This window comes from Xiphophorus maculatus, chromosome 18 (genome assembly GCF_002775205.1).
Source record: "Xiphophorus maculatus strain JP 163 A chromosome 18, X_maculatus-5.0-male, whole genome shotgun sequence".
Lineage (NCBI taxonomy): Eukaryota > Metazoa > Chordata > Actinopteri > Cyprinodontiformes > Poeciliidae > Xiphophorus > Xiphophorus maculatus.
This window is the reverse complement of record NC_036460.1, coordinates 29,018,000-29,032,995: the sequence shown is the minus strand read 5'-3', so window position 1 is coordinate 29,032,995 and position 14,996 is coordinate 29,018,000. Positions and strand designations below refer to the sequence as shown.

Below are 14,996 nucleotides of genomic sequence, written 5' to 3'. Positions count from 1 at the left end.
TTCGGATTTGTTCCCAGTGTCCTAGAGCCTACTTGTATTTTTCACAATTTAGATTTTGTCAATCTGAGCAATAATAAAAAGTTATAAAGCTAAAAACAGCCCAAACTGTTGTAAGAATGAAGATATATGCTCCTTAAACTGTCATTAAGGCTCATCGGATAGAAAGCACAGATTACACTGATTATTCTGCACAGCAGATGACATGCAGATCAATTCATGGTGCTCTGGGATTATAAAAAATAAAGATTTGAATCCCTTTAAATACCACCACTGTTATGTCCTATAACGTACTAAAACAATTAAAAATACTAAGAGTAATTTTACTTATTTGACATTTATAGAAAACTGTGGCATTTTTGGCCCTTAATAATTCAGGTGGGCAATTTTTCAACTGTCAAAATTTGTGGTTTAAATCCAAAAACACCAAAAACGCCGTTCGTTCTTCTTTCTTATCTGGGTGAATCAGACTAGAAGTTGATTCATGTAACGCTCTGAAACGCCTTCCACACGGCGTCTTCAACATTAGGGATGAGCTTTACTATTGTGCTACATACAGTACTGACCACTTACGACGGACACGAAGGTAAAATACAACTCGGCTAGTAGTGTGCGTCTTTATAAAAACTAAATTTAACGAGTTAATCTAGAAATCGTGTTTGCTGTTTACACTTTAGTGTGTGAAAAAAATAATAATAATAATAATAAAACAATAACCAGAGAGACCGGGGGCCACACACACACACACACACACACCAAAACAAACAGAAAATAAAACAAAAATTCTCTTTTACACAAGAGGTTTAACTCCCTAAGCTAGCTTAAAGATAAACACTGACACTAACTAGAGTGACATGCCTATGGTACACAAAAATCACATCAGCTCTAACTTCCTCATTTCCCCCCAATACAGAAACACACACACAAAAAAATATATATATATTTATAGGTTACACTGATGGCTCTTGAGCACTACCCTGCTGCAGACAGCAGTCATCTACGCTATCAAAACATGCAGCTCGTGGTGAGAGTATACAGTACGATTCAGTCGCTTTTTGTTGGTGGTAAACAGTTGTGAAGAAAACCCAGAGTTTGCAGCTTTATTACTATTATCGCCAGGAGAGAATGACTTTCATCATGGCTCTGTATGTTCCATTTAAGCCTCTCGCGCTCGATTGATGAAGACCCGCTCGTTACTAAAGATAACATTTTTTAAAAAATCATCACGTCGTACGGAAACATCTGGTTATTGCACGCTAGCGCTGAAATTGCGAATGTCCATGCAGAATGACAAGAGAACGCACTACGATCCAGTCAGTGGAGGAGGTCACTGGAAGACTAAATTACATCGCCTGGGAGACGTACGACTACGAGGTGGGGGGTTATGACGCCATCAGACGGTACAGAAAGTTCTGCGGTTGACGACCGGCGGAGCGCTTCGGTGGGAATTCTTGTGTCGGCGGGTAAAAATATTACATCCATGTCAAACATTCAACGATTTTGTTAAAAAAACACAAAAGAAGATGTTTGATGTGAGAGAGTTTGTGTGAAGATCTACCTCACACTAAAGACACTACAGACTGCACACGAGAGACGGCGGCAAGATGGATTAAAGGGGACAGGTGGGGGGGTGAGGAGGGGCCCTGCTGTGATTGGACATTGGCGTTTGGCGGACAGTAGAGGGTCCTCTCGCCGGCTTACGGGGACTGAGAACCTGACCTGTAGCTCTTAAAGGTGCCCAGCAGACTCTGAACACCTTTCTTAACTCGGCGGGCCACGGAGTCAGCGGGAGGGGTGGGCAGGCAGGAGGCCAGGCTGGGGGGGCGGGCATCCAAACACTTCTGGTAGCGAAGCTGAAAAGCAAACAAACAAACAAAAAAAACTCCAGAGGGTTAGTGGTGTTAAATAGGGATGTTTTCATACCTGATAGAACGGTAGACTCGGTTCGATTGGGGAGCAAAGTTGCAACGTTTCAGCTGGTGCAGTTTGCTTTCACACTGCAATGTGTCAAACAAACCAAAAACTATGAAAAACCTGTTCCCCCAATCTCCTGGGGTGGCGCTGCACCAACAACTACTGAAGGAAACGACACAAAAACCTCTGAAGAAGACGCCGAGCGCAACTTCTTTCTGCACAGTTTTCTGTAAACAAAACTGAAGTGTCAGATTTTAGCGGTTGTTGGATTTCTCTTTTGTCTTTGGCTAAAGACCATGAGCCATTTCTAGCTAGCACTAGACTAGGCTTGTTTGTTTTGGCTCCATTTATTCAAACTGCCTTGCGCTACAGTCTGCTTCCTGCTTTTAGAGCAGCTTACGGTCTGCTTGGCGTTCACATATGCGTTCAAACTGCACCAGAGTTCACTTGACCCAAACAGAGAACTAGATTTTCAGGTGCATCAGAGTTTGATTACGCAGTCACACCTTCCCAAGCGAACCGGACAACAACTATAGTTCGATTAAAGAGGGCTATAAAACTAACTTTAGCAATGAACATTCAATGTATCAGCCTTGCTGCAATATGGAGGTGTGCACTCTTCTCAAATCTTACATAGTGAGTTCCAGCTATTCTTTTATTCTTTCAAGGCCCAAATATCCGTAGGAAGTAGAACTGGTCCTTTCCTACAGACTCTCATTCTTGCGTGACCAGTTTATTGACTAAAACTAGAACTAAACTCTGCATGTGCAATTCAGTCCGATCCAATTTTTATGAACCGTTCCATCTGCAACATGTTTGCCATGGCATTCCTTCTTCTGAGACTCACCATGCAAGCAGCCTGAACGGCCTCGCTCAGACTGGCAGCGTTGGGCTCACACCAGAACATGTGGCAGGTGAACTCCTGCGGGCCTTCGGCCATGATGAAAGCAAAGGTGCGGACGTCCTTCCCCACGCCCATGAACGACAGGAAGCGCACCCTGCACTCCGACAGGACCTCGTCATCCTGGGGGGGAGAGGCGTCGGCAGGACGAAATCATTCAGTCACATCACCAGGAATTAAATCGCTAATACAAGATGTCTACCCAATTAGGCCTGTCGAGATGAGACATTCTGCCGGATGATAAGTTTTTATTGAGATAAATGATAATATTGTTTTCAAGTAATATATTGATGATGGGATAATAATGCTAATTTGTCCTCTCAAGACTAATGGACTGGTATTTTAAATATCCAGAATAAAATGACATCCAAGAACAATAAATAAAACTGAAATAAAAACCATTTACAACAAAAACCATAAATAAAATGGATTATTATGTTTTTGTAAAGAAAACTGCCCTTCAGAACATATTAATGATCAGAGAGGAAGTTGTGGAGCTCATTTTAATTTACAATGCGATTTATTGATTTATTGTGACAGGCTTAAATACTTAAAAAAAAAAACAAAAAAAACACATCAATTTTGAAACATACAGCAGACAAATATTACGATCAATAAATTAAATCTGTTGTGGTATTAAGCAATTAACCAAATGACAAATTGAAATGAGCTCTAATACAGAGTTGGTTTCTCTTACTTATTGTTTTTATTCTGGATTTTTAAAGTGTCTTCCAGTTCCAGCATTAAGAGCATTTCTTACTAAATTAAAAGCTTAACTTAATTCTTATGTCAATATCGATCTATTACTTGAAAATGATTTCAAGACAACAATATTATTTATCTCAACAATTACTGGGACAATTTATCATCCAGTAAAACGTGTTACCGTGACAGGCCTGGTTGCCATGGTGAAGTTTGCACCTGTTTTGAGAGTATAGTGAGGGTGGCTGGTGCCACGTTGACAGAAACAGGAGTCCAGTCGTTTTTATCCCTGCCAGCCATCGCAAACTCCAACGCTTCATTCAGTATCTCCATTCCTGTCAGAAACGCACAAAGAAATATTCAGTCAAATTCGATAAAAATTGTATTAATAATGCGGATGAAATCTCTGACTTTGCTCACCGACTGGTCTGGCCACTGGTATACAACCAAGGTAATAAACATGGAAGCGCTGGAAGAGCTCGTTTTTTGGAGCAGGAAACTCTGTTGAGGCAGAAAATATTTTTATTACTCGATTGTCTGGATTAATAATAGGCCTGTCACAATAGCAAATTTTGCTGAGCGATTAATTGTCTCAAAAATTATTGCGATAAACGATAATATTGTTTGAAGACCTTTTTACACTGATTTAATGGAAATAACGTAATAATGCAGGTGATTTCCTGCCAAAGATAAATACACTTTATTTTCAAAAGAATATTTAACACTGGAACTGATAAAAAAAAATAAACAAAACAACCAAAAAACAAAAATAAAATGGATTCTCAGTCTCCATTAACAAAAAATGTACTTGAATAAAAACTAAACAACATAAAGCCAAAGTGGAAATAAATACTGCATTCAACCAAAAGAGTGCAGATTATGAAGTCTGTATATTATGTTGCCCTTCAGTAATAATTAGATTTAAATAGAGAAGATGGGCACATCGACTACCTGATGCAATAGTTCACACTACATGATTTTTTTGCCCCGATTTTCCCCTTACAACAATCTTAGAACGTTGGCAGTTCTTAGATTGTTGTTTACGATTTCATAACCGATCATCCTGTAGTGTGTGGTGTGTTATGGTAGATCGTTGTTGCCCTCCAATCCAAATCAGGGGTTTTCCCCGACTGGGTGCTTTAAAGCAGCCTGTTGAATGTGACAGGTAGCCAATCAGAAAGCACGGATTCTCCTCCTGCTTTCTGAGGGAAAATTACAGAGGGGAATCCCAAACAGCTGCAACCCGAAGTCCAGCGGACATTGGAGGTGATATGTGGAAACAACATTAATGTTTATTCAACATTTTGTGCAAAGTATACAGAAATGACAAGGGGAGGAGTTGGAGTGAAATTGCTACCACAGTTGATAAACCCGGTAACTTTTCAGCTGTTCTTCGTTAACGTGACGTAAATAGGTTACAATGATTTTCATTCGGTCAGGACTTTACTCTGACACTAGCCACATGCATTGCAGGTAGATTGTAGTAAAGCATTGATTAATGCCTGAGTTTAAAATTAGTTAACTGAACTTGTAGCCATTATTTTGTGCCCATTGTTGGACACCACACGGCAGGACCGAACCCGATCGAACCGTTATACCTAGGATTTCTGTCGGCTAATGTGTGGTCTGTCAGGTTTTGAAAATGGGCCGACAGCTCTAAGATCGTGTCGTGTGCGCTGGGCTTTACACTAAGGAAATGAGGAAGGGGGGGTCAGTGGAGAGCACCGGAGTTGAGCCTTTTTTTCGTTCAGTGTCATTAACAGAAAGAGAAAAAGACCGGAAGAGATGATAATGCCGATAATTAAAATGAAGTCAGTAGTTTTAATTTATCGTATGATTAATTGATTTATCGCGACAGGCCTAGTTAATAAAACAGAAAAATGTTCAAATGTTGAAATGTTTCCATTTTACCTTCAACAGGGATGCCAAACGGTTTACTTGGGTCAGAGTTGAGTCTGCGCACGCCTGGCTTGTTTGCCTTTCTCTCCGTCATGATCTAAAGAGAAATAGTAACATCGTATATTATTTTCAGGGGGAAAATAACCTGAATACGTTAAAATGAAATCGGAGGAAAAACCGACCTTTGAGCACATCTCGTGCAGGCTGGTGGCGATGTTCTTGGCGGGCGAATCGCAGCGGAAAACGTGACACTTCAGCACCTGGGTGAGGTTGTCCCGAGCAACATAAGCAAAATCCCTACAGGGGAAAACCAAAAGCACATTTTTCCCCCCTGTTTTTAGTTCTACTTTTATTAACGTAAAACATGCAGAATCACATATAATACATTTTCCAAAGAGTAATTGTTAAAATATACCTTTCCCTGTTAAGGATGGATAGAGCAGCATGAAAGACAAAAAAAAAACAACAACAAACAAACAAGACAGCTGTTAGAATCCAGATGGCAGAAAGGATTAGTGGGATATTTCAGTTGAAGTTGTAGAAAACATCCAGCAGAGGGCAGCAGAAGCCACATATACAGAGTTCCTTGTTTTTAATGACTAGCTAAATGGAGACAAACCAACATAACAGAATCCGCCAGTCAGGAAGATCACCTGCACTTCAACTGAGTATATTACATTTTATATTACTTAATATAAATATCCAATATTAATATTTCATATTAACCAATTGTTGGCTTTTTTTTTTTATAGATGCTAATTTTGTTTTTCTGATGAAATTTTTAAAAATAATTGTTAATAATTGTACTGCACGTTTTAACATTATATAATTTATAAATAATCAATTTCCACTATTTAGTTTAGCTAAAATGAAATAGATACTATATCGATGAGATAACTATTAAATATAGGTTTTGTTACATGGACTGTACATGTACTCTAAAAATGTTAATATTTTTAAAGTACAAAAATCCACACTGGCGTTAGCAGGTTTTCTGGGGGAAACCCTGAATCCATTAAATACGACATCAGAAACTAAAATATGACATGTCAGAGCGGAAAACTACACGCCGCTTTCATGCCAGGTCTGACCTTCCGTTGTCTCTGCCGACGCCCCACACACGGATGCTTCCGATTGGCTGAGAGTGAAGCAGAGTCTGGCCCAGAGGGTCGATCAGGTTCATGGTGTCGTTCTCCAGGACCATCAGCATGTCCTTACCCTGCAGGGGGCGCACACGCTCAGCATGAGGAACAACACGCAACATTTGAATTTTTTTCATTATAGAGCGTAAAGGAATTCAACTTGTCATGTTGATGATTATAGTCTATAGATAATGAAAACCACAAATGAAGTCCTAGAAAATCAGCAACTTGTATATTTAGAAAAATGCACTCCGAAAGTTGAGTGGAAGGAAAAAGTGCAGAAGCAAAAGGGATAACGTCAGACTTAATAGGATTGTTAAGCAAAGCCCATTCAAGAATTTGTGGGAGCTTCACAAGAACAGGCTGGACTCGGCGCATGAATCCTCAACATTTTCAAGGAGTGCAAGTTCTCGCGCGGGGCGTGTTGCTGTGGCGACAGAGGAGTCAGGTGACGACTCTCACCTCCCCCCAGATCCCAGCGGTGTCGTGGAGGTTGTGTTTGTGGTAGGAGAGCTGCCGGATGCAGTTGTTGACGGCCACGCTGCTCTTTCCGGGCGCCAGGTCCTCCTCGGACATCTCCACCCAGCCCAGAGAGCGCACGGCGAAACACTGACAGCGACAGAGACAACATGATGAACTCATACGCTCGGGCGCCTGGGGATTCTTAAATTCAGTTTCTGATTAAAGACTGTGGAACAGCGAACCTCTACATGTTTATGCGGCTTTAAATGTCAGCTAAGAACTCGTCTCTTTTCTCCAGTCTATGACTGATTCTGTATCAGAGGCTAAATAGTCATTTGAAATCCTAACTGTGGTTTATTTACTTTTGTTACTGTTTTACTATTTTTCACCATTTCATGATTATGTATTTTAACAATGGATCAACTGATGTTTTAAAATGTGCCATAAAAAATCCCAAAAACCTGATCTTGACATTTTTTCTCTTGCTCATAATCATGGTTTTGCTTTTTTTTAGGCCCCAGATTAAAGAGATCTAGCTGGCAAGAAAAGTTAAAAAAACTAATTAATGATAATAATCCCCTTCAGGCCAGAATAACTTCTGTTCCTTTTTTATGCATCTACAAAGAAGCAAAGCATTTGCCACATTTGTCCTAAGGGTTTTTCCCCAAACTGATTCCTGATTCACCTTGGTTTCTAGATCTGTGCACCGTGGAGCGATCTTTTCCTCCTCCTCTGACTGGGAGCAGTTGTAGCTGCAAAAACAAAAGAATAAAGAATACATTTAAAAGAAGGTTAAGACTGGCAGCATTTAGACCGTAAATATAAAATCCTGCTGCTTACTTTAAGTTGATAGATGCATAGCGTAGAGTTGCTCCTTCAAACTCTTTCAGACTCTGGTCAGATGCAGCTTCTCCCTCCTCCTGAGGACAAACATGGCAGTTTATGTTAGTAAGTTTTGCCAAAGAGCGTAAATGACGATGACAACTCGACACAACGCTACAGCTCACAGAGGAGGATTAGGGCCACGGAAAAAAAGAACGACTGTTTCTCAGAATTCTGACTTTAATCTTCTGAGATCAAGTCAGCATTCTGTGACGGCACACACTACTGACAGAAGAAAAGAAGAGGAGGACATTTCTGACAAAAACTCAGAAAATTTGGCTAGAATTCTCCAAAATGTTCTAAAAAATGTTTTGTTTTTTTAATTTCCGACTTTCAAACATCACATTTAAGCTAGAAAGAAATGGGGTATTTTTTGTGAAAAAAAAACAAAAAACATTTTCAACGTTTGAATCTTCCAAGATTGTTTTCTAGAAAATTTCTGAGATATTTTGGTGGAAATTTACTATTATTTTATTTTCAACAAGGCATTAAAGCCAGAATTGGTTTTTCCCCCCCCAGTGAACCTAAATCCTCTTCCGTATAATTTCATAGGAAGACCATAAGAGGCAGATAGTGACCCAGTTAAATGGCATCGTTTCCAACATACAGCCTTTCACTAGCTCCAGTATCTGTATGGACAATGACAGATCACTGTAGAATTAAACACCATTTACAGGCAGAGAGGTGGAACATGAAATAACACCAAGTATCTATCAATCCCTCCAGGAAGTTCAAATCACAAATTCATTCATCAATTGCAAATTTTGTGCAAACTTGCAACTTTCACCCCCAAATCTGACCAATTGCATGAACGTTTTCCATATTTCCTTCTTTTCCGACCAATCGCTGCAATTCGGCGGAATTTTGACCAATCCTGAGCCTCCATCTAGCTTAAGTTCCTGTTTCATGACGTCTCTTGAAAACCAGCCAAAAGGCAAGCAAACAGTGTGAGTGGGGTAAAGCTGCTGCATTCAGATAATGTTAGCTAAATAGTGAATCCATGCCAGTTTATCATGTTAAGCTCGTTGACAAGAATACTAATGCTGTTGTTACATACTGCACATCCCTTACTATGCCAGGAATAACCTCAATCCTCTTTCATTTATGGACAAAAATTGTTACTTTTCACATATTTAAAAGAAATCATTTTTCCCGCAATAGAACAAGCAAAGAATCAGGGAGGAAACCAGGTTTTGACAAAAATAAAAAATAAATTGCAACTTTGATTACAACTCTTTGAAGAAAGGTGCCACAAAGTGAGTCATTTTAGTCATCAGCAATCCCAAAAAACACTGCAAACATCCTGGTACTGAGGGACTGAACTCCACATCTGCTTCCACAGCAATTAAAAAGTGAAAAAATATAAACACATAAGATGCTGTTTCTCCAGGAAATAAAGTAGTTAAGAGTAGTGAGTGTGACATTATCTAACCTTCCACAGTTCCCCTTCATCGCCACCATCATCTGTGCTGGAAAGCTGAGCCCAGGTTTCCTACAGAACAGAGTTTTTTCTATGAAATGTCTGATTCCGTTTCTGAGCCACCCGTCACTAAGCCAGGCGTTCAGCTGCCCTCACCTCCGGCTCCTCGCAGGGCGTGGTCTCCAGAGACATGGTGGAGGACATCATGGAGTCGCCGACCTTCCCCAGAGGTGACGGAGGCTCCCACTGGGTGGTGCCTGTGGGAATATGCCAGTAATACGTGCCTGACGTGTCGCGCACTCTCATCCACCCGGAAGGCAGGTCCGTGTCCGTCTCAAACGCGCTGGAGTCCCAGAAAGATTCTATGGTTTCAACAAAATAAATACAAATAGAAATATGAACAAAACAAACAAAAAAAGGGGCCTGGGGTTAAGAAGGCTCAGAACCAACAGGAACCTATTAAAATCTTTCAACACATTTTTGAATAAATATGACAAGAAAAATAACAAAAAAACTTTGGATGAACCAGTAAGGAAGAAGATTCCAATGAGCAGTTTATGATGTAGATCTTAGTTTATAACGATTTCTTCACATTAAGTGCTAAATGCAAATATTTTTGAGACCAATTAAACCGTGGGGTGATGACATCATTTCCTGGTCAGTACAGAGCCATGGTTCTGCTTGGGTGGCGTTGACTCAGAATAACATCACGTAGGAAGAAAGCCTGTCCTGTCAGTGCTAGTGTGTTCAACAGATTCAGGCTTCGTTCACAAAGCAGGACAATGTAACCAAATCGGAGGTTTTATCCTTTTGCTCATATGCAAAATATATCCGAGTTATCTACTGCAGTCTGAATGGCTCAGTTCCGATCTTTTCACCTCAAGAAAAATAAAAAATTAAAATCTGAATTGTGCCGCTTCCATATATTTCATATGTAGTACGAAATCGGAGACAAATCCAACGGTTTTCTGTGTTTTATCAGTCTTTCGCCTCATTAATGTGACGTGTGTTGGAATTCTGTATCGGAAAAATCCAGACGCAGGACATCTGTCTGTAAATAATTACTCTGGACTTCTTAAAGGAGCCAATGTCAGAAAAGCACTACACAGTCCCACCACTCATCAAAGCACCAACTACACATCCATCTTCTCTACAGAAGTTGCAGTAAATGCACCACAAAGGGCCGCTGCTATCAGCTGTCTTGTTCTGATTTTGTGACGATACTGTTGGCTCTCGTTTGAAATCGATCCACTATCACTTCTGCGAACAATGCGCTGATGTGTGACGGCTACGTTCTGCTTCTGTGCATGTGGCTCACTCTGGAAACCCAAACCGTTCATAGGCAAGTCTGATTGCAGTTGGGTTTAGTTAGTAGCATAAGAAAAAAAACAAACAAAAACAAATCCGATTTCAGCAAAAGAAAAGAAAAGACCTGCTGTGTGAACATAGCATCATCAATGCTTCGGATTACCTCTGTTCCCATTTGGAGAATTGTCAGAGTTGTCCTGAGGCAGCGAAGGCCAGCTGGGGTCTTCGTCACTCGGGGTGCCGTTCATGTTGGAGAAGAGGAGGCAGGCGTTTCTCCCCACGCCGCTGCCTTCCTTGTGAGACTCAACATCACTCCGCTCTGCGAGTTTCTCTCCTCCGCCGCCATCTGAAGCCTCCTCCTGCCCCTCGCAGTCGTTGTTTTTCTCCTTGTCGTCCTCCTCCCGCTCCTTCTCTTTCTCCTCTTCAGACCCCAGCGCGTGGATGACCAGCGGCTCGTTGAGGATGTTCTTGGACTCCTCCTGGCTGAGGCCGGGCGTCATGGCCGCTTTGGGGGACTTGGTCTGCTCCTCGTTTCCCTGCTGCTCTTCCTGAGTGGTGTTCTGCAGAGGGAAGTCGTCCTTGTTGCCATTCTGGTTGATGTTGCAGTTGTGGTCCTGGTCCTGCTGGTTCTCAGTGACTTTGCGCAGCTGGTTCTGGCCCTCTTTGACCCGCTTGGCGTTGTTGCAGTGGCTGCCTTCGTTCAGCTTGTTCTTCAGCTCTTCGTCCTGTTTTTGTTTGTTTACGACGTACGAGCCGTCGTCGTCGTGACCGCCCATGGTGGCTTCCCTTCCTAATGGTCTGCGGGGAAACGACGCAGAGATTTCATTTACTGACAGACATCAGGGTTTGTTCTGCAGGGAATTGATGGTGGCGCACCGCAACGGCAAAATAAAAGCTGCCACGCCTTCAGAATTAAGTATTATATATATATATTTATATATATATATGCTAAAACAATGTAAAGCATATGAGGTATATACACAGCTCTGGAAAAAATGAAGAGCCCACTGCACTGAATCTCACTGAAAACCTCCTGGTTATTCCTCCAAATATTGATTTCTGAACTCTTCCTGAGTTCAAACATTAGCATCGATGTTCCTAAATGAATATGAACTTGTTTTCTTTGCATTATTTGAGGTCTGAAAGCACTGTGTCTTTTTCATGATTTTGACCTTTTCTCATTTTTTTGCAAATAAATACTAACATTTTTGCTTGAAATTTTGGAGACATGTCAGTAGTTCATAGAATAAAAGAACAATGTTCATTTTACTCTTAACACAGATTAATAAAAAGTCAAATCAGAGAAACTGATCATTTTGTGGTGGTCTCTTAATTTTTCCAGAACTGTATATAGCCTAAAAGTAAGTCGAGAATCTCTTGGATTAAGAAAATGTTTTAGCTACAGTTTTCCCTCCGCGCCACAATATTTTTATTTTTAAGCCATTATGAGGCACGGTGGCGAAACCTTAAACAAGTTGCTCAACATGCAGTTGCTAGGTAACTAAAGAGTGAGTTGGTTTGTTGATGCCGCCCACCTTTCTGAGCCAGGAAAGACTGAGCAGCTACAGCCTTTCCTTTGCCTACATCCCCCAGAATGCTGTGCGGTTCTGGATTGGAGTTCAGTGAAACTATTGAACACTCTTTCAGACATTATCTGTTGCTATTGATCATGTGTCTATCACCATACATTTTATTATTGATTTATTGTGCAGCCCTATGTTAGCTATGCTTATTGCCAAAGACTGTAAAAACTGCAATGAATTATTTTATTTCTGGCACATGAAAAATTATTATATCTGTGCAGTAGTACTTAAATCTTGCACCGAACAGCAATTTTTCTTATTCACTGAATTTGTTTGTGTGTGCAGACAGTTTACAGATCTATGGGCATAGACTGTGACATACAGATAATAGATCTAATATCAAATCTACAGTGAGCTTGTTTAGGAAGCAGTTTCCTTATTCAGAGATGAACGTTGAGGCTGTAAATCTGCTGGTCAGAGACGCAACGACAACTACAGACACACAGAAGGTTTGTGCTCCATGATCTGTGTACCATCACAGTTTCTCACACAGCTAATCCCACCCACATCAGGGAGAAAGGACAGAGTCAAAACAAAACAGATACAAGCAGCGTCTGATTGGTTTAGGTCATCTGATTGGTACCTCACAATGGAAAAATAAGTAAACTGAGGGCCAAACATCAAGAGACATCAAAAGGAGGGTGTGTAATCTATCAAATATATTTTCTCACATAGTTTCATTTTACGTAACTAGGACAGCTGTGCTACTAATTGACAATAAGAAAGTTAGCTGTTGAAAATATTTTATGCAGTTCTGTCTTTAGATGTATTTTTTTTTTTAAAAAACTAAGTAATTCTGTATTATTGTCTTTCAAATGTTTATCTTTATTTCAAACATAAATATATTTTTAAGGCGTTTTTTTTCTTTTTTTAGCTCTAGTTGCCTTTATTAGAAAGTGCCAAAGGCAGGAAAGTAGGTAAAGAAAGAGAGGCCGGGAATCGAACCTGCGATAGCCGTCGAGGACTAAAGCCTCCTCATGTAGCTTGTGCTTAGCTGCTGCTCCACCGCAACACCAACCAAACAGACAATATGTTTAGTTCTTGTCCATTTCCATTTTGATCTGAATACCTTTACTTTACACTGGGACACTTGGTGTGTAAAATATTTCTTATGCTATGCATAAAATATTGCATAGCATAGCATAGCTCCACCTCCACTTTCTCTCATCTCTTGCCTGGAATGTAATTCCGAGAAATGGAAGAAAACTCCCACTTCTCACTTCATTTACAAAACAATCTTAATATTTGTGTCCTGGAAAGCCACAAATGTCAGTATTCAAACAGGTGTCGTTAATACTACTGTTTACTTTTGTTCACTTTTAAGAAATATGAAGTTTAAAGTTTGCTATATTCAATTTATGTATCCAAAAATTCCATAGTCTTTTCTTTTTAACTGCATGCTTGTTCTTCTAACATTTATAAAATCTCCTGATTAACTTTTGAATAAATGACAAGGGCTTTACAAACATAAACAAATTCATTTGAACATTACTAACACCTGATTAAAGTGCACTCGGAAAACAGGCCTTGCGGTCTTTGTGCAGGCCGGATGAAGGAATCCTGATAAAGGATTTTCTATCCTTTATATAACCGTGTTGTGATTATTATATACGAACCCTGCCACAGTCACTGTTAAAATAGTACAACTGGGAGCGTCTCAATTTTTGCTTTGAAGTCTGAGTCTTGTTGATATATTAGGGTTGGCGTTGACTGTGGTTACTTTCACTGCTGGCGTGGCTAGTCAAATCACAAACGTACTTCAGCAGCTTCACCTTCCATTTGCCAAGACGACCCTTTATGGAAGACAATACGACCGAAGTAGTCAGTGACAATCCACGAAAACTCATTTTACATTCAATCTTTATGCCCTGAATGCTATATTTAGAATATATTCATGCTACTCCGATGCAAGCAACTCAGCTGGAAGTAACGGGCATCATCCGCCATCATCGCCGTTTTCTTTGCTAGGCAAATGCTAGCTTCCCATTTAGCTAGCTGGCTAACGTTCGCAGAAATACGCTATTAAAATGGCTGCGGCTGGACTCATTAGTCAAACCCGGTTTTAAGAACGTCAACTTACCGACTCCACCAAACCCTCCTGCTATCGCAATGTGGTAAACCGTGCGAGTTAACTACATATTGCCATTGGTCGTGATGGCTCGCTCGGATTCTGGGTGTTTTCAGCCTGTGGGCACTGCTAGTGATGGAGGACGAAGCTGCGTCACGGATAATCGTCACGGCCCGAGCCCACCGCCGCCCCTCGGTTCCCAGAGAGGAGGAGGGAAGTTAGGGAAAAGGCGACGCTGCTGTTCGCTGCTTTTGGACATGACATCCGCTGAATCTGTTCTCAGTGCGATAAATCTGCCATGCATAGTTTTCCGGGAAAACATGAACATTGGACACATACAGCACATGAGGGAGAAATATTAATGTGTGAACGTTATCAAATATATTGTAAACACTCAAGTTTTGTTTTGTCTTCAGGTTTCTTATCCTTGTTCTTCAAAATGTTCCCCATCTCTATCAAAAATCTGTTTCCATCCACCCATTCGAGTGTCTTTCTGTTTTGGACTCCCGTTTTTCAGATCTGTTAAACTTTGACACTTAAGTTTTTATTTTTTAAATTCCCAGTTACGAAATGGGCAAAAAGGCTGAGAAAATGTAAGCATTGAAAGTGAAAAAAATGTGTTGGAATCTTGTAGCTATCAAGGTGTAGTCTACTGCAGTAAAAAAAATTAAACCTCAACTTGGCTGTTTTTTTATTACATTTTTTACTTCATGTTAGG

General features: G+C 40.5%; 1 protein-coding gene across 1 annotated transcript; it reads right to left on the bottom strand.

The window, feature by feature from the left end:
* Window positions 1–334: 334 nt before the first annotated feature.
* On the bottom strand, window positions 335–14,552 carry LOC102226021 (amyloid-beta A4 precursor protein-binding family B member 1). Its single transcript, XM_005813234.3, is given in 16 exon segments — window positions 335–1,850; window positions 2,759–2,935; window positions 3,734–3,849; window positions 3,935–4,015; window positions 5,426–5,510; window positions 5,596–5,710; window positions 5,829–5,834; window positions 6,505–6,632; window positions 7,018–7,164; window positions 7,703–7,769; window positions 7,858–7,937; window positions 9,332–9,391; window positions 9,476–9,681; window positions 10,791–11,425; window positions 14,291–14,487; window positions 14,490–14,552. Coding segments are annotated over 16 exon segments (2,304 nt in total). The 5' UTR covers window positions 14,538–14,552; the 3' UTR covers window positions 335–1,694.
* Window positions 14,553–14,996: the final 444 nt, after the last annotated feature.